Below are 19,667 nucleotides of genomic sequence, written 5' to 3'. Positions count from 1 at the left end.
AATATGTTGTACTTAAATACCAGACGTGCCACTTTCATTATACAAAGCCTAATGAGGCAGCAGTCAACCACAGTCCTTACATTTGACATCAGTTACAAATAACCTATGGTTTTAAGGTACTTCATGCTACTGGTTGTGAGTGAGGCTTTTTGTGACTGACTCTCCCTCATGACAGATTCATAGACATAATGGAACATGTAACACAGCATTAGTTCAGAATCTAACCATCATCCATTGGGAACAAAGAAGTGGAATCTTGTCACAATATCGAAATCGAATATTGAACAACAAATGTGTAAATAATGGTGTACACCAAGTAATTGGAAACAAATGTAAATACAATTTTATTGTGAAAAGAAAACACTGTCTATTTTTTCTCAATGTACAGTAATGAAAGTGTAAATAATGACAAATAAGATATCAATTTATATATACCCATTCTTTTTTTCTTTTAAATATTGGTTACTGCAATGCAGGAAACATAGCTTACTAAATGTAGCGTTCTTGGTGATAGGCGATGTATTGTACAAAATGAAAACCCAAATGGTGACACACTCCTGAAATGTTGTAAGTTTCTTTAAGGAAAATGCCTTGACATCTTGTTTCTGATATTTTGAAATGCATGGAATCTGTGAGGGGATGTGCTGGGTCTCTATGCAGTCGTTTCTTCATACACCTCCTGGCGTCAGACACAGGGAAAGGAAGTATAAGAAGTATATTAGACAAACATTTCAGAAGGTTATGTTGTGACAATTGTGGCTACATACAAGGTTTTGAACAAAAATAACACGGGAATTGATTGCAACACCTTTTAAAATATTTCTAGGTGACTTAAAGTTCATTAACAACAGGGTAGGCTACCTACTCTGTGTACAGAGTATTTTCCACCACATGTTGCATTACTGCCCTTGAAACATCACTTTGATCAAAAGCGTCTGTCAACTGTAATGTTATGAGGAGGAGTACAGTCTCTTAATGTAGAAATTAATGTAGGTTTAGGTGGATAGGGGTGCAGGACAGCACATATACTTTTCAGTTACTCTTACTAAGAATTCAAACATGTAACATTGGACACCTTCCAAGGCCACAGGTACAGGTGAGGTCAACAAGGGTCCTATTTACCTTGATAATAAGGTTCTCAGTCATTTCACATTCCCACCCTGATGAAAAAAAACTAATTGTTTACACAAATGGGTTTTACACCCCTTAACAATACTTTTGCTTGCTTCAGTAATCTTTGCCTCTGCCCTACCAATGGATGTAATAAATCAGACATACCTTATATAACCGTGGGTCTTGGGTCACCTAATAATGGAGAGAGAGAGAGAGAGAAAACATAAATCACCATTGATCAATTCACAATGGCACAGTGTGTGTGTGTGTGTGTGTGTGTGTGTGTGTCCCAGCTTATGACGGTGAGCACGATTAACTTCGTCGTCCGATCAACATGGATGGTCACCTACAACTTCTCGAAGTGCTTAGCACACTCAAGAATCGACTATTTGAATTGACCACAGCTGAAGTGTTTGAGAATACAATCGCGCACAATAACAACGGAAAAAGTGCGACGGCATGCTCGTCTCGTCGAACCGTAATGCAGTTTCCAAAGTGTAGAACTATAATAGAAACGCCATCCTGTCTCGTCTGACGTTAACAGAAACTGACAAACCCATGCCCATGATGTGTCCACTAAAAGAAAATATAGCCATTTCAAGACATCTAACTTACCATATCTTTGTTGTGATTTATCTGATGCAAACGATGGCACCAAATGAGTAGGCGCAGAGGTAGTCTAACAAGTAGGCGGTCCTCCTCCATTGGTGCTAGGGGCTGGTAGCATGCCGCTGTTTGGATTGCCAACCAAAATCCACCGATGCCTTGTGTATTTTGTAACCGTCAGTGGTCAGATGTCGGACACAGGTGGCATACCACAGGCGGCTTGCCGTTCAAACGCCACCAATGATCCACTATACACATGCTAGCTGGACTGGTGACTGTCAACATGCTAACTGCTCTGTTGTGGCTTCTATCGCGCGTCGCAGACAACTACGTCACGGCCCGTTTCGATGTGATTGGTTGAAGTAGTACGTCACTGTTACCTAATTTCTCCAATCACGTTCGAGCTTTTTTTGAATACACCCACGGGCTAGAACAGCAAGGTTACCACCATAATTCCAGATGGATGACAATCCATCTGCGCGAGAGTCAGGTTAATCCTAAGCAGCCCAATTGTCGGGGAAACCGTCCAATCTGGCAACACTGGAATCGTATCGTACCAGTTAGCAGCTAGCCGGTACCATAGCATTCAATGAAAAATGCTAGCTTGGAATTGAAAGAAACATCAGACTAGAGACTAAGAGAGCGTCTGGAAGTGCAGTGGAAAGATAAATCTCAATTATTTATCTCAAGGGGAGGTGAAAAATCAGCTCATTTCCAGAAATTATGCGGTATCACTTTAATACATGACGCGATGACGCATTACTGTAAGTTGAACATTATCTAATCTTGTGTGGTTTTGATTTTGGCAGGGCAACATCGGCTCTTCCAACTGGGGCCTGAACCTGTTGCAAGAGGAGAACGTCATCCCAGATATCGTAGCCCTTGCCCAGCACTGCGAAGTACTCTCCATTCGAGGGTGAGTCACTCATCCAAGTGAAAAGAGAAGTCCGCGACACTGCTTGTCTATTGTGTATTTAATGGAGCAACGTTTCGACCTTCAGGTCTTCATCAGGCAAATCATCTTTTGCCTGATGAAGACCTGAAGGTCGAAACGTTGCTCCATTAAATACACAATAGACAAGCAGTGTCGCGGACTTCTCTTTTCACTTGGATTTACTCTCATTGTCCTGCACCTGGCCCATCGGGTGGGATGTGCACACATCTACTCCTCTGAACTTGAGTCACTCATCCAGCCAGCGGGGTTGCCAGATGAGACTGATGTTTTTTTTAGCCCAAAAAATGCTCAAGATCCGCCTGAAAGCACCAATTCCCGCCCAATTTGAACCAAATTCTGTTTATTTGTATCGGCCATAAATCTGCAGAAAGAAATGTCCCTTTTGGCCTTTTTTACCCGCAGCTGGTCATCCTAAGCGGGAAACCGCCCAATCTGGCAACGCTGGCCGGCAGTTGACCCCTTCAGTGCATCCACGCCTTGGCCCTCAGCAACAGCAGGGCACTTCAGTGCATCCACGCCTTGGCCCTCAGCAACAGCAGGGCACTTCTCGTAAAGAAAACGCCGGCCTTCACCTGACCTCACTTAGTCTACCCCAGTGTTGATTTTCTGATGACTCACTGGCGCTCTGTGGCTGTGTTTTGTCTGTGTGTGCGTGTGATCCTTGGCTGAGAAAACGCCTGCTGCATGTTTCTGACTTTGAGGGTTTTCCCCCCGACCGCGCACTCACATTCTGTGCGTGCGCGCGTGTGAGTGTGCGTGTGTGTGTGTGTGTGTGTGTGTGTGTGTGTGTGTGTGTGTGTGTGTGTGTGTGTGTGTGTGTGTGTGTGTGTGTGTGTGTGTGTGTGTGTGTGTGTGTGTGTGTGTGTGTGTGTGTGTGTGTCCTCCTCTATGTTTCTCCTTCTCCTTCCCTTTCTCCCCTGTGCCTGTATGTCTACAGAATGTGTGTGAATCACACCCCTCTGCATTTCTCCCCTTCCATCCCCCTCCCTACTTTTTTGCTGATCTCTATGGTTCCCATGTCTTGTCTATTTTGCTGATTAATGTTGTTTGTAAAATCACACTCTCTCATAGCCCACAAGACTTCTCTATTGTAGAGACAATAACGACTCATCTCATCTTATTTTGTCGGACAGATACATTTCAGCACGGTGAAATGCGTCTGTGTAGGGAAAATAAAAAGCTGATGCATGATACGGCCCTTTCCTTTAATTTGTAGCCTATCACCACCTTAATATAGTGCATCATCTGGTTTCCTCCTCCAGGATGTGCCTGTTCGTGCCTGGCTTGATTTCCAGGAATCGGTAGGGCCGCGAGCTGCAGGGTTGACACGTGGTGTGCTATGTGTCTGTGTCTTTATTTTACTCTGAATCTGAACACCCCCTCTTTTCCCCCCTCTCTCCTTCCCTCTCCCTTCTCTCTCTCTCCCTGCCACTTCTCCTCCTCCTTACTCTTCTTCTTCCTCTCCTCCTCTTCCTCTTCCTCCCCTCCTCTTCCTCATCTTCCTCCTCTCTACCTCATTCCCCTTCCTCTCTTCATCCTCCTCTCCTCCTCTTCTTCCTGCTGCTCCATCTCTTCCTCATTCCCCTCCTCTTCCTCATCTTCTCTACCTCCTCCTTCTCTTCACCCTCTCTTTCCAATGCCCTCCTCCTCCCCCTCCTCTTCTTCCTTCTCTTCTCCCTGCTCTTCTTCCTCTACTTGCTGCTCCACCTCCTCCACCTCCTCCTCCTCCTACTCTTCCACCTCCTCCACCTCCTCCTCCTCTTACTCTTCCACCTTCACCTCCTCCTCCTCCTCCTCTTCCTCTCCTGTCCTCCAGGACGTGTCTGTATGTGCTGGGCCTCATCTCCAAGACGCGTCAGGGCTGCGAGCTGCTGAAGGCTCAGGGGTGGGACGCGGTGCGCCACAGCAGGAGGCAGCGCTGGCCTGTGGTGCCCGACGAGGTGGAGCAGCAGCAGCAGCAGCAGCAGCAGCAGCACTACCAGCAGCAGATACTAATGCACCAGCAGCACCATGTATGTACTCTATGCATTGCATATGTACTGTATGTAGTATGTAGTTCATGTATGTAGTGCAGTATGTAAGTATGTACAGTATGGGTGGCAATTGATACCCCAACAGCGGCAGCAGCAGCAGCAGTACTACCAGCAGCAGATACTACTACATCAACAGCACCATGTATTGTATGTACTACTGTATGTATAGTATATGTACTGTATGTAGTATGTAAGTATGTACAGTATGGGTGTCAACTGTCAAGTGATACAACAACAACAACAGCAGCAGCAGCACTACCAGCAGCAAATACTAATGCACCAGCAGCACCATGTATGTGCTACCTTGCTTGGTCTCCCAACAAAGGGCTGTGAGCCAAATCCGGCCCGGGCATGGCAAACATTGGGCCCGCCTTGAGGTCGGAACAAATGAGGACATAAATATGCGTGATTTTCAATCAATTCTCAATTTCATTGGGTCATATTTCTTCAAAGTATTCACAGAGGGTTAGATCTTAGCTAACAGTCTCATCACAGACATTGACGAGAAGGGAAAACGGAAAAGCGGAAATCTGTTCTCTGTCCAGACATCTAACTGGTTTCTCATTGGGTTGGGCCGTAGGGGTGGGTATTGGCAAAGGGTTCACGATACGATGCGCATCACGATACACATGCCACGATGCGATTCTATCACGATGCATTGCGATTCATGTACTACTGTGATGCATTGCGATATTTACTTCAGTAAATGTGTAAAATACAGCTTATTTGCTGTGTAGCTTTCTTAAGTCAGTTCATTCTATTTAAGCATTCTCTCATCTGGGAGAGAGCTTACATCACAACAGAAATATTACCTATTCTCTACTGAACAAAATAACCCGTGGCAAATCGAATTTTATTGTTATCAAATAATCAATTGTCATGAATCCATGCAGTATATTGAGAAAATAAGTATCACGATACCTTGTCATGAATCGATGCATTGTATCGTGAGAGTAAGTATCGCGATGCATCGATATGACGATTATTTTGCACACCCCTATTGGGCCGTTGGTTTGGCCCGCAGCCTACCTGATTTGCTTTACATAATTTGGAGAAAAATAATCGGAGACCACTGATGTACTCTATCTCAGTGATTTTCAACCTATGGGGTGGGGCCCGCTGGTGGGTCCTGAAGGTATACCCAGTGGGCCTTGAAATAATATTCTAAACATTATAATTACATTTTGGTGTGTGTTGCTGCTGATTTATCTGAGTTTTATTCGTAATCGGGTCAGATGTGGGCCTTGAACATTTGTGACAATTTCGAGTGGGCCCCAAGTTGGAAAAGGTTGGGAACCCTTGCTCTATATGTATAGTACATGTATGTAGTATGTACCTGTATAGTGCATGTATGTAGTATGTAAGTACAGTGACACAGCAGCAGCAGCACTACCAGCAGCAGACACTACTCCAGCAACAGCATTGTAGTATATGTAGTATGCAGATCCTACTCCAGCAACAGCATTGTAGTATACCGATATGTAGTATGCAGATCCTACTCCAGCAACAGCATTGTAGTATATGTACAGTAGTATGCAGATTAGGGTTGTCGTATTGGATCGGATGGATTGGATCGGCCGCCGATATTGGCAAAAAATGCGGATCGGTATTGGATCGGCATGCACAGAAAAAATCAGATCCAGAATCCTGATCCAGTTTCCTATTTTGTGTTCATTAATATCTGACAAAACAGGTCAGTTTCTCATTAAAAACCATTGTGTAATACTCAAATACACCTAATTCAGTTGGTAGAAGTTGGGTAAAAACCCTTTTCAACATGACTATGACAACAAAGTAAGTAGGCTAAATAGCTTTCAACTTAAATACTCCCGATAGGCCGGTATCGGTATCGGTATCGGTATCGGTATCGGTATCTGATCGGAAGTGAAATAAAATATCTGTATCGGATCGGAAGTGCAAAAACCTGGATCGGAACATCTCTAATGCAGATCCTACTCCAGCAACAGCAGCATGTATGTAGTATGCAGTTACGTGATACTGTATATGTGACGTATGGCTGTTATGTGATATTGCTGCAGCAGCACTATCTTCATTTCCTTCGAGATCAATAAAGTATCTTCTCTTCTCTCATCTCTCCTCTATTATCTTCCGCTCTCCCCTCCTCTCTTCTCTTCTCTTCTCTTCTCTTCTCTTCTCTTCTCTTCTCTTCTCTTATCTTCTCTTCTCTTCTCTTCTCTTCTCTTCTCTTCTCTTCTCTTTTTCTACTCTACTCTACTCTGCTCTCCTCTGCTCTACTCTCCTTTCTCCTCACATCTCCTCTGCTCTACTCTCCTCTCCCCTCTCCTCTCCTCTCCCCTCTTCTCTTCTCCTCTTCTCTAACGGCAGCTCCATGGTCATCCCCTCCTGCTGTCCTCGGTACCCAGCACTCTCAGCCTCAACTCTGAGTCGACCAGCTCGCGCCACAACAGTGAGAGCGACTCCACGCAGCCCAGTGAGTATAGACAGCTGAGCCTCCCGTGTATGGATGTGTGTGGAGGTGGGGTTCAGGGCACTGGAAGCATACAACATTATTCGGCATGAGGGTTGGGATATAGAGAAGATAGAGAAGACATACACACAAGACAATGTGTCCAGACTCATAAACACACACACACACACACACACACACACACACACACACACACACACACACACACACACACACACACACACACACACACACACACACACACACACACACACACACACACACACACACACACACACACACACACACACACACACACACATTATATATATATTATAATGGTTGTCATTAAAGCTGAATGAGATTTTGTCCCCTCTTGTCTGACAGGTTGGCAGTATTTGAAAAGTTAAGTGTGTCATTTGACCTGCAGAGGGCCCTTTGCTTCAAAATGTTGTAGTGCACCGTTAGTTGTAGCCCATGAAGACAGACAAACCTCAGAAGTATCTTTCAAACCTGTTACAAGTTTATAAATCACTAATATTGGAAACATTGTTAAAGCTTGATTAAGCTTACCATATGCTATATTTTATAAGATATGATTTGGGCTTGTATGCCTTTATTTATTATTTAGGACAGGACAATGAGAGAGAGGGGCAGGATCAGGTAATGAGTGAGAGAGAGAGAGGGAAAGGGTTACCATATTTTTCTGCCTTTAAGGTAGCCTAGAAATCTAGACGCCCCTAGCGACCGCAAATTGAATTTACAGCTTTTTGCTGTACGGGTCTGGCTCGCCGGGCTACCTTTAAGGCACACTTAAAAATCTAAATATTATCACAAATTGACAATCTGTCCTATAATCTGGTGCACATTATGTGGGAAAGAAGTCATGTTTATTTATGGTGCATCCTATAATCTGGTGCCCCTTATGGTAAAAAAAAAAATGTGTCTTTCAACTAGTATCAAGTGTTGCTCTCAGCGTTGTGTGTGTTCCTGACCTTATAAACCCTCTACAGATACAGAGACAACTTATCTTTGTCACTGAATAATAATTTCACCAAACCTGTATGTAGGTGGACTATCCAAATAGAGCAAAGTATGTGACCTCTGTTTGACATTGTTGAGCACTGACCAGCTGTTGAATCACTGCTGCTAAATTGTGTGCTGTCTGACTGCTCAGGCGCAATGATGGCATTAGAGTTAACACAGAGTCTTTGTTGGTGCGGACGCAACATTTGAATGTCTGCTGCTGATCCAAGTTCTTTTGATGAAAGTGTTATGGTGATAAACAGTTCAAACAGCACCTTATTGTATCGTTGCCAAGTAACATTGCTCAAAAAGTTGTCCTATCACGTTTTTTTTATTTATTAAGTGTAAAATCAGGTTCTTAGAGGCAAATGAAGCCCAAAGGGAACGGGCGATGGGTCAAACATTGGAAATAGAGAGACAGAGAAAAGTAAACATTTCAGCTGGTGCCTTTTTCTGGGCTACAGTCTCAGAGCACTCTAAAGTTAATGGTAGATATGTAGTGGTAGAAATGGACTGCTGATCTGACTCACATATCTGGCAGCAGGAAATGGCAGACTGTGGGCCTCTGTGTGGAGCTTACTCACGGCACTGAGGCATGAGTGAGCAAAACGAGTGAGCAAAACCCGTCGCCCCTTGAGTGCAGTGTGGCGTGGCTGCTATCTTCGTCTGGACAGGGGCTGGAAATGAGGCAGGATGGGAAAGTCTTTTGTAGGCAAAAAAAATGTAAACATACTCTGCATAACACAAATTAACCAATGATCGATCAGACATGGGAAATTCTCAAACAGGTGTTCTGTTACTTTTTCTCAGGATGTTTAATAACTTGGGGGAAACCATGTAAATTACTCAAGAAGATAAATGTTTGCTTTGTTTTATGCATCACTTGTATATTATAGTTTAGTGTTGTTTTTGATGTGTGTGACAACGGAGTGACAACGCAATCGGATTAAATTGTAATCATCCACTAGGCTCTTAAGTTGTCTGCCTGTCAGAAAGAAACATAGTTCACAAACTGTCTTTCAGTGGCAGCATGCTTACGCGTAATGTTCATTTGAAGAATTAATGTCCAAAGTGTTATAAAAGCGCGTGTTCTTACTGAGAAGCTGGCCTACTGTACAATATAAAAAAATGCTTTTTTAAAATAAAAAAATCTATCCATTTTAGACACAATTGACTAATAGGCTGGGTAGAGCAGAGGGCGTTGTGGAACCACACCCAAGGCCATGAGGAGATTGTGGAAAAACCCTCTATGACTTGACTGTGCAACTGACACAATTGAATTGAGCATCTTAGGAAATGATACAATCTTCCATTTGGAAATGTGGGGCAGTCACACTTAGCTTCATCTGCTTTGTTGTGTCTTAGTGCTCCCAGTAGAATCAGTGAGCTGGAAGAAGCCTATGCTTGCCAATTTAAATGACATCTCCCAGTCTTGTTAATGGTTGTACAGTAGGCTACACAGAAGCCATTCAGTTTATTTAACCCCTGAACCTCCATTTACCTCCAGTGGCACGCTAATAATAGTCATTGAAATGTAACTACCACAGCACTAAAATACTATGACACAACACAGGCCCTTTAGCAACACATTTATAAAGCCGGTTAACCCCTTAAGACACGGCATTATAAATTGGCTATTACCAGAATGGCAATGACCAAGTCGTAATGTATTACTGAAGCCCCCATGCACTGTCATAGTAGTGTAGTACTATAGCAGTTAACTTTCAATGTCTATTACAGCGTGCTACAGGAGGTACTGTACGGCGCACATGATGGCCGGGGCTACATTAGATCATCCATTGGATGTAATTCCAACAAGCTACAATATGGTTCTCCTTGTTTCTCTGAGATAACGGGGGTCCTGCACACTGCTTGTTGCAACAGACTTAATGTATTGAGGACAGCAACGTTTCGATCATGCCATACTGTAGATCTTCTTCACGCATTTTAGAAGAGTTAAAAGACAGTCCGAACTCACCAACGATAGTCACTACACTTTTTCTGTTTCTCTAATATACTGCATATACACTTTACTACAGGCTCAGGGCCCACAGTGGAAACATTACAGTACATACATCATCAATCATGTGCACGCATTCTGTGACTTTTTGCATGTGACTGCACTGAGTCTGTGTCCTTGTATGTCTGTATGTGTGTATTGATTATTAAGGTCTGCAACACTGTTCTATGCTCCCAAAAAAGTTGAATGGCACAACGTTTGGGATGCTTAGTCCTTTATCAAAGTACAGTACAACCGAACTGCAATCAGCACCTGTGCTACTGATGTGTGTGCATTCTGAGGTTTTCTGACGTGTGCCTCAATGTTTTAATATTGTAACATAGAGGCATACGAATTTTTTAGTCCTCACCTCTCCCAGTAGGTGTTGGTGAAAACGGAGGACACACTGAAGTACATTCATTAGCAACTGTATTTCATACTGTTGATAACGCTAGTAATAAACTTGAACTTGAGCTCAGACTTCTGACTTTATGCATGTGACTGCAGGCATGTACATCATGGACGACGAGAAGCTGGAGGGCTCGGAGCTGGCGGAGGAGGCGCCCCTCTACATGAGGCAGCAGCAGCAGCCGCCCTCCAAGCTCCTGAAGGAGCGCAGCCCCTTCACCCTCCTGGCCTCCAGCCGCTTCGTACGCAACCGCTTCCTCATCTCCCTCTCGGGACGCAAGCACCACGTACGTTTGTCTTGCAAGTGCTCAGTATTCGGGGTGGAAAAACTTGGACTCGCAGAGTAAGAAGCTGCTTACAGTTACACGCATGTGGATATGTTTGAAAACGCATTGATTTTGGCCTCTTGTTTACACGTTTACACAACAGAGTTTTAGAATGTGCGTTTCAAAACACCGGTTTTATAGATATACCATTTAGGGGGCTAAAACGAACCTCTCACAATGGAGTTTTTATTTTTATCCACATATAAACTGTTAACTGTTAACACGTATACAGATAAAAAAAATATCCACGTTTAAAAATATCCGCATGCGTGTAACCTGCACCTAAAAGTCCTGGGGTGTATTTCTCGAAAGCATAGTTGTTAGCAGTTAGCAACTTGGGTAGTTGCCAATGGGAAATGCATTGGCAAGAACAAAGTAGCTAACGTAGTTAGCAATTTAAGTTTCGAGAAATACACCCCTGGCTGCCTGTGCTCTTCAAACAGGAGATTTCACTTATTAGCTCGTCCACCTGGATAAAGGAATGTGGTAATTAGGATCAGCTGGTCCATTGCATTGGCTGGAGCAATGGCAGGGACTTTACTTTCTGCCAAGAGGTTTTTCCACCTCTGTTCACTATGTGCATTCTGTATAGAACTAGTATGATGTGTAAGCCACTTGACACTTGAACTTATCCCTGGGGATCAATAAAGTAACTCTCTACTCTACTCTATTATATTCTACTCTACTCTATTCTATTCTACTCTACTCTACTCTACTCTATTCTATTCTACTCTACTCTACTCTACTCTACTCTACTCTACTCTACTCTGCTCTACTCTACTCTACTCCTCTCTATTCTATTCTATTCTACTCTACTCTACTCTACTCTACTCTACTCTATCAGCGCAGCACCAGTGACCCCAAGGGCAGCAGTGGCGGCCTGGGCAAGACCCAGTCGGAGCCCAAGCTGGGCGGTCTCAGGAGGAATCGCACCGTGACCGAACCCTTGGTGTTCTCTTCGGGCAACGGTGGTGGTGGTGGTGGTGGTGGTGACATGGTGTTCAGCCCAGTCTTCTCTCCCTCGGATGGGCACCTGCTGCAGCCGCAAAGCCCCACCTCGGCTGTCAGCCTGGAGACCTCTTTCGTGGGCCTCAAGAGTGAGGAGGAGGGCGAGGAGGACACGCGGGGCAGCACACCCAGCATCGGGGAGCCGGAGACGCCACGCCTGCCCAAGTCCATCAGCAGCGGCGGTGTGGGGGATGGCAGCCGGGGGATGGAGGTCAGCATCAGCGGGGTAGGAGGAGGAGCACCTGTGAGGGAGCAGACCAGCCGTGAGAGGCTGACGGGAGGCGACGGACCCAGCGGAGGAGGTGGAGGTGGAGGAGGTCACTTCAAGAGCCGCAGCCAGAGCTTCAACACGGACACCACCACCAGCGGCATCAGCTCCATGAGCTCCAGCCCATCACGCGAGACGGTGGGCGGAACGGAGTACCCTGGAATGGGCGTCGTGATCGGGAGTGGCACCTCAGCCACCACCATGTCCTCTTCCTCGGCCGGCACGGCTGACACGGACTGCTCCAGCCTGGCCACGGTGGTGAGCGCCCAGACGCTGCAGTCCACGCTTCAGTCCTCCCTCGACCAGTCCGCCGGCGACACCGACACCGACGCCACCGTGCCCGACACATACGACGGCGATGACGGTGGTCCAGACGCTCACTCCAGCAACAGCCACCTGCCGCTGTCCAAGGCCGGCTCGGTGCTGCTGGCACCGCCGGGCTCCTCGCACACGCTGCCGCGCCGCGCCCAGTCGCTCAAGTCGCCCTCGGTGGCAACCATCGCCAGCTTGACAGACTGCAGCAGCAGCAGTGGTGGTGGCGGTGGTGGTGGTGGTGTCGGAGGTAGTGGTGGTGGCGGCGGTGGTGGTAGTGGCGGCAGCTTCATGTACACCAGCCAGCGCGACGCCCTGGGCTACGCCACGCTGAAGAGGCTGCAGCAGCAGCGCATACACCCCTCGCTCTCGCACAGCGAGGCCCTGGGGTCGCCCGCCAAAGACATCCTCTTCACCGATGCCATCACCATGAAGACGGGCAGTCTGGATTCTAGGCTGACGCAGCGCAGGTGAGGAAGGGGCAGACATGCACACACATACAAACACGTAACTAAGCGCACGCACACACCTGTATTGACACCATCAATATGAAAACTGTTAGCGTTGATTCTCGGCTGGCACAGCGCAGGTGATGGGCAGACTTGAACACACACACACACACACACACACACACTCTCTCTCTCTCTCTCTCTCTCTCTCTCTCTCTCTCTCTCTCTTTCTCTCTCCTCAACACAATCACCATGAGGGTGGGCAGTCTTGAGTTCAGACTCACTCCACACAGGGTCAGAGATGTAAAGTAAAAGTAGAAGTACTCTTACAGATGCAATTACAACACTAGTAGTATGATATTACAAAGCTGAAACACACACACACACACACACACACACACACACACACACACACACACACACACACACACACACACACACACACACACACACACACACACACTACTTCCTTATCTATCCATTATTATTGCCTCCGCCAAAGAGGTTATGTGGTCATGTGATTTTGTGGGCGTTTGTTTGTTTGTTTGTTTGTTTGTTTGTATGTTTGTATGTTTACAGTGCATGCGTGTTTCTGACCACCAGAGGGGGGGGGTGCGCTCTCTAATTGCTTTTCTCGTTTTGGAATATGTCATTATCCCAATTTTCACCATCCCATTATTATGTATAGCTAACAACATGTGCACGGCTTTTTGCATCACTGTCATTAACCACTGAGCTGTCTACTATGCTTTAGGGTTTTACTGTGCAATTCATCCACAGCTTTCCCTCAGGAGTTCTTTGGTGTCTAATAAGTCGAGATGTATAAAGGAAAGGTTTAGGTATAACAGAGGGGTAATTCCACGCGCTTCTGTGTTATCATCTGGTGCATCGACGGGAGAGAGGCAGGAAATCTTCACTGGAGAGACAACACCGGAGCAACACAGATGTAAATTCTTTTTCTTTATTTGTGCACCTCAGATGGTTAACCCATCGATATGTTAGTCATGTTGTGCACTTGAATAAAGAAAAAGAATTGCATCTGTGCTGCTCCGGTGTTGTCTCTCCAGTAAAGGTATATGTAGTGAAAGTGAAAGAAAGCCCATTGGGAAACTCCAACTCCCATTGTCATTGTGACACAGCACTCCACTGCACACTGCACACTGCACACAACGAAATTGCATTTTATGCCTCACCCGTGCAAGGGGGCAGCCCTCAGTGGCCCCCCATGGGGAGCAGTGCGGTGGGACGGTACCATGCTCAGGGTACCTCAGTCATGGAGGAGGATGGGGGAGAGCACTGGTTGATTACTCCCCCCACCAACCTGGCGGGTCGGGAGTCGAACCGGCAACCTCTGGGATGCAAGTCTGACGCCCTAACCGCTCACCCTTGACTGCCCTTGCAGTCCCATGCCCATGTAGTTGTTGCGCCGAGTATTCCAATGTACTTCATGAGGCGTTATACTTTTCCCTCACTTCTACTTCATGAAACTCTGACAGGGCTCTAAATTTGCCTTTTTCATCACCAGCCAAAATGGCTAGTAAATCTTTATCTTATCTTTATCTTAGCCAAACGCACACTCACTAATGGGGCAAAGTGGTTAGTTAGTTTTCTTTTCTACCAACCAAACTGAATCTTCACCAGCATTTGGCTGGTCGGCAGGTGTTAACTTAGAGCCCTGTCTGCTAATAAGTGAACTGTCCATTGTGTTCACCACGTGGCAGTGAATCGCCAAGTGCTGGCCTCTCGCTGCTTTGAGAATAGGAGGAAGTGCTCTGTATCTGCTTATCATGAAAGCCAAGCGAAAGGGAAGTGATGCAACAAGGCTCTTCTCAGTAGGAGGCCTCCAGTTCCTTGGCTAAGTGTACACAGTACTCTTGACTTGAAGAGTTCAGATGCAAACCCCCCTAACTCCATTACTGAAGACCTGCACTTCTATATTTTTAGAGATCCCCATTGTTGGTTTGGTTTACATTCATGTACTTGATAATACATATAAATAGTTATATTACATAAATATAAATATAAAAATATGCAATTTTGAGAGCTTTGTATGAAATAAAATTGAATTAAGATTATTTTCTGAAATGGCACTTAGGGGGTTTTGCATCTGAACTCTTGACTTGTTAGATGAGGAGCTCCTGGTCCCTCTGGTGTTGTGTGATATTGGCAGTCGTGCACTACCCACTGTTACACATATTCACTGGGGCATCTTGTTTAGTTAATACAATCAGGTGTAATTCGGAAAGCTAGCGTTTTTTCTTAGCCTTTTCCTTTTTTTCAGATAACGATGGCAGTTTGCCATTCAAGGAGTCACACATCAACTGTACTGTAGATTCTACCATGTACTGATGATGTTTTTGAAGGTACTGTATTCATTGGTGGTAACTAAGGACGGACAAGTGGTAGAGATACAGCCATGTCTTCCGAAAACGAATACAGCGTGCAGTGCAGGTCCCTCAGACGAAGTGAGTGGAGCTCGCAGAAGTATGCGTAACTGCACAGGGTTGCGTTTCCCAAAAACCCTTAAGTAGTACTTGAGCCTAAGTAGTACTTAAGTATGAGGGGCTGTCTAGGCAATATACCACATTACTAAAAGTTTATGCTTACAATCATTTTACAGGTCTACATATAATATTTTTTTCTCGCACATGCAAATAAAATGGTTGTGCCAAGTGCATGTGTGAGGTAAAATAGTGTATGTATAAACTTTTAGTGATGATGTGAGACCGATATCTGGTGTATTGCCGAGAGGGTACCTCATACTTAATTACTACTCAGGCTTAAGTACTACTTAAGAGTTTTTGGGAAACGCAACCCAGGTCTGGCAAAAGCCAGGCTAACGCAGCCTCTTTGTGCAGATGGGCCCGCCAGTGCTCAACTACATCATAACAACGCGAATATGACATTACCGAGAGTTAACAGATGAGCTTGGTTGTTACAATTTTGGTGACAGAGCCTCTTCGCCAGGGGTGGCAAACCTTTTTCATTCAGGGGTCACTTGAGATTATTCCAAGAGCTGTAACTTAAAAGTCCTCTGAGGGCCGTACTATGAGCACAAACCAGGATTTCACCCTACACTTTAGGCCTATATTGAAGGCAGCCACCTTTAAAACAGACCCCACCTTCTCTAGGTCCCCTGAATGCTTTCTTGGCTCGTAAGCGGCCCTCGAGACATAGGTTCCCCACCCCTGCTCTGTGCAAAGGGGTTAAAGGCTGATGTCTACACAGAAACACGTGTCCTCTTAACCAACAGTGTCTGGTAGTGGTAGGCTACTACCGATATGTCTGTTTAGGAAGCCACAAGTTGTGTAAGGGTACCTCAACTTCCTCTTGTGTTCTGAAGACATGACCGTATACTGCCAGTGTCAGCTCTTTCAATCTGAGGGACAAAGTTCCCACAAACCCACGCCATTCTCCTCTGCCAGTAGAAGACTCAAGGTGTCATTTTTTGGAACTTAAAGGTGCACTGTGTAGGATGGTGGCCACTAGAGTAGGCATTACAACTTGAAACTTTGCTGCCTACTGCCAAATGGGATCTTTTCATTAATATTTACTAAATAACAAACTAATATATACCAGTGTGACCCAAGTACAGCAGCTTTTGCAGCTAAAAATGTCTATTTCTGGAAATCCACGAATGAAAAGTGCAATGTTCCCAGTCATAATGAATACTTTGATTTGAATTTGATGGTGGTGGTAAGTATTCATGAATGGACAGCATGCATTCTGGAAATAAACGACTAAAAATATTACACAGTGCACCTTTAAGGTTTGCGTATTTGCACCCTGAGCCCCCCACCATTTGTCTAGAGAGCAGCACATGATCTGCAGACCCCCAGCAGTTTCCTCATACAAAACATGTGATCTCTTCTCTACTGATTGAAAAAGATAAAGACACACAGAAACTGGAAAGTAATAATAATGGTCCGCAGCGCTGGTTAATCCTCCCAAACGTTTAATGTTGCAACGTTTAACCACGTTTAGGATGCTCGGTCCTTCATGCAGTGCAACTCAACTGATCTATCAAGAATTCCTGTAATTCCAAACTGATAATGCAATATCCATCCCCATAGAGAACCCTGTGTGGTAGCCTGATGTGGCAACAACACACAATGTATGTACTGAAAGCGAAAGTGAAAGTCAAAGCCCAGACTCCTATTGGCATTGTGACACAGCACTCCACAGCACAATTGTACACTGCACATAATGCCTCACCCGTGCAAGGGGGCAGCCCACAATGGCCCCTGAAAGGGAGCAGTGCGGCGGGACGGTACCATGCTCAGGGTACCTCAGTCATCATGAAGAGCACAATTACTCCCCACACCAACCTGCCAAGTCGAGAGTCGAACCGGCAACCTTTGGGCTACAAGTCTGATGCCCTAACTGCTTACCCATGACTGCCCTGCCCATACTGTGTCCTGTCCTGATGTTGTGTCTTTCGCCAATCCCAGCCCGGCCTACTCGGTCGCCCTGTGCCACCTCTGCCCCAGTACGACTCCCGTGCCGCACGCACAGTAGATTACAGTGACTGTGACATCATGTGCCCAGTCGCCACTTCTGCCCCACAACTCCTGTGACTTAACATCATGTGACAACGTGTGTTTCTGGTGGTCCCTCAGGTACACTAAAAAACGCTTCAGCTGCCTGGGCCAAGGTTCGTCTGGGCCCCACCACCGCAGGCAGCCCCGAGCGCTTCTCCCACGGTGCGTGGATTTGTCCCTGAGGGTGGGGGGGGGCAAACGACATCTTCCTCCCCTACCTATAGTGTCCTCCTGCTCTGTCCCTCCCTCCCTCTCTTTATCCGTCTGTCTGACACATTGCAATTGCAATGTTGCTCCTAGGATCCTCAATCTTACCCCGTTGATTCCACAAGGACGTTGCTTTGCGTCTGATCCCTCCCACCACTCCCACCGTGATTCGTCTTCTATTCCACCCACCAACCCAATCGTCTCACCTCTTCTCTCAAGTTGACCCCCCCGTCGGTGAATGTGCTGTGGTCCCCAATCCTAACCTCAAAAATACCCCTTCTTCCCAAACAGCTACATTGTAGCTGCTACATTCATGCACACGCTGCACACACACACACACAGACACACACACACACACACACACACACACAAACACGTGTGAGCGCGCGCACACTCACATTCCGCTTTAATGGTCTTGATTTTTGTATTGGTCTTATTTTGATTTTTTCCTCTCAGTAGATGGTTCCCATGTCCTCCACTCATCCTAGAAGTCCCAGAGTCCTTTGCACTGCAGCCTCTTTCCCAGCGTCTTGATTAGTCCCACTCCCTGTTATGCGTATGCCTGTTCTTATTGGGTAGATTCCAATATGCGGACTTCTGTCCCCCTTTGCTCACTTGCCTGCTTGTGACCTCATGATGATGTCACCAATGACAGATAATTAATTCAATATCTTGCAGAAGCACAATTCTAATGTAATTTTCTCATTTGCGATCGGGATGGTGAATGGAGAACAGTCCCCCAAAAATTGTAGTGGCTAGGCTGACAGCGGGGGAAACTTTATTGTTTTCTCCAAGGAGGCGGGGCGTCAGCAACAGGCGAGGCCACAAGCACAAGTGGAGGACGGAAGACTGCATATTGGAATGCAGCCATAGTTCCCATCATCCCATCGCCTGTCCAGTAAACCTCCTCAAAAGTGACAAAAGAATGATGTACCGATATTAACCCCTAACCAAACCATGCAGGTCATTGGTCTTTTTTTGATGTTCTGTAACCAAATTACTATTTTTGCTTGTGCATGACTGTTTTAAAATAGTGATTTAAATTTTTTTTTCTGTCAGTGTGTGTAAATCATGTGAGCGTGTGAACGCTAGTTTGGTCTGTAGAGGCCCGTGATTCAGAGCTTGTGTGTGTGTGTGTGTGTGTGTGTGTGTGTGTGTGTGTGTGTGTGTGTGTGTGTGTGTGTGTGTGTGTGTGTGTGTGTGTGTGTGTGTGTGTGTGTGTGTGTGTGTGTGTGTGTGTGTGTGTGTGATCCATGACACAGAGCATATACATGTACATGATGATTTATCCCATCCTTCATGTTCTCCCCTCTGTCCTGCACAGTACTTCCCCTTTGCTTTCGTCATGGCAACTAGATGTTTGTGCTTTTCTGGCCATGAACTAACAGCAAGGGTATTTGGAGACGTAGTCACTATAGATACATGTTGAGATGAGATTTGGGATTTGTTGTTGTTTCTGCCATTCACATCATTTGACTATATTTTCCCAATCTCTCTCTCTCTCTCTCTCTCTCTCTCTCTCTCTCTCTCTCTCTCTCTCCCTCTCTATCTCTCCCTCTCTCTCTCTCTTTCTCTTTCTCTCCCCTTATCTTTTGTTTTATCCTTCCCCTTCTCCCACTTCCTTGATCTCTGTGCTAACATGCACCCTCTGTGTGCGCGCGTGTGTGTGTTGTTTTTTTTTCTGCCTGTATGCACATGTTTTTGTGTGTGTACATGCTTGTGCATGTCTGCGTATGTGTGTGTGTGGTTGTATGTGTGTGCATTCGTGTGTGTATTGTGCACATGTGTGTGTGTGTGTGTGTGTCTGTGTCTGTGTCTGTGTCTGTGTCTGTGCGTGTATGGACGTCCATGTGTGTGTGTGTGTGAATACTGTATGCAGGTTCCTGAAGGCGCTGAGCTTTGCCTCCCTGGATAAGGAGGAGTTGTTGAGCCCCATCAGCCAGAGCTCTCTGCAGCGCTCCTCCTCCGTGCGCTCCATGGTCTCCAGC

The 19,667-nt window shown here is 45.8% G+C and overlaps 1 protein-coding gene across 1 annotated transcript in view; it reads left to right on the top strand.

The window, feature by feature from the left end:
- The window catches only part of LOC134458023 (rapamycin-insensitive companion of mTOR-like), a 98,268-nt gene that overhangs the window by 68,596 nt on the left and 10,005 nt on the right, over nt 1-19,667 (top strand). Inside the window, exons 29-34 of the mRNA XM_063210102.1 lie at nt 2,529-2,635; nt 4,491-4,686; nt 7,054-7,159; nt 10,668-10,855; nt 11,739-12,952; nt 19,559-19,667. The exon at nt 19,559-19,667 is cut by the window's right edge and continues 69 nt beyond it. Coding sequence (XP_063066172.1) covers nt 2,529-2,635; nt 4,491-4,686; nt 7,054-7,159; nt 10,668-10,855; nt 11,739-12,952; nt 19,559-19,667 — 1,920 coding nt within the window. The remainder of the gene's footprint in view (nt 1-2,528; nt 2,636-4,490; nt 4,687-7,053; nt 7,160-10,667; nt 10,856-11,738; nt 12,953-19,558) is intronic.

Source organism: Engraulis encrasicolus, chromosome 11 (assembly GCF_034702125.1).
Source record: "Engraulis encrasicolus isolate BLACKSEA-1 chromosome 11, IST_EnEncr_1.0, whole genome shotgun sequence".
NCBI classification, from domain to species: domain Eukaryota; kingdom Metazoa; phylum Chordata; class Actinopteri; order Clupeiformes; family Engraulidae; genus Engraulis; species Engraulis encrasicolus.
This window is presented reverse-complemented; position numbering and strand designations above follow the sequence as displayed.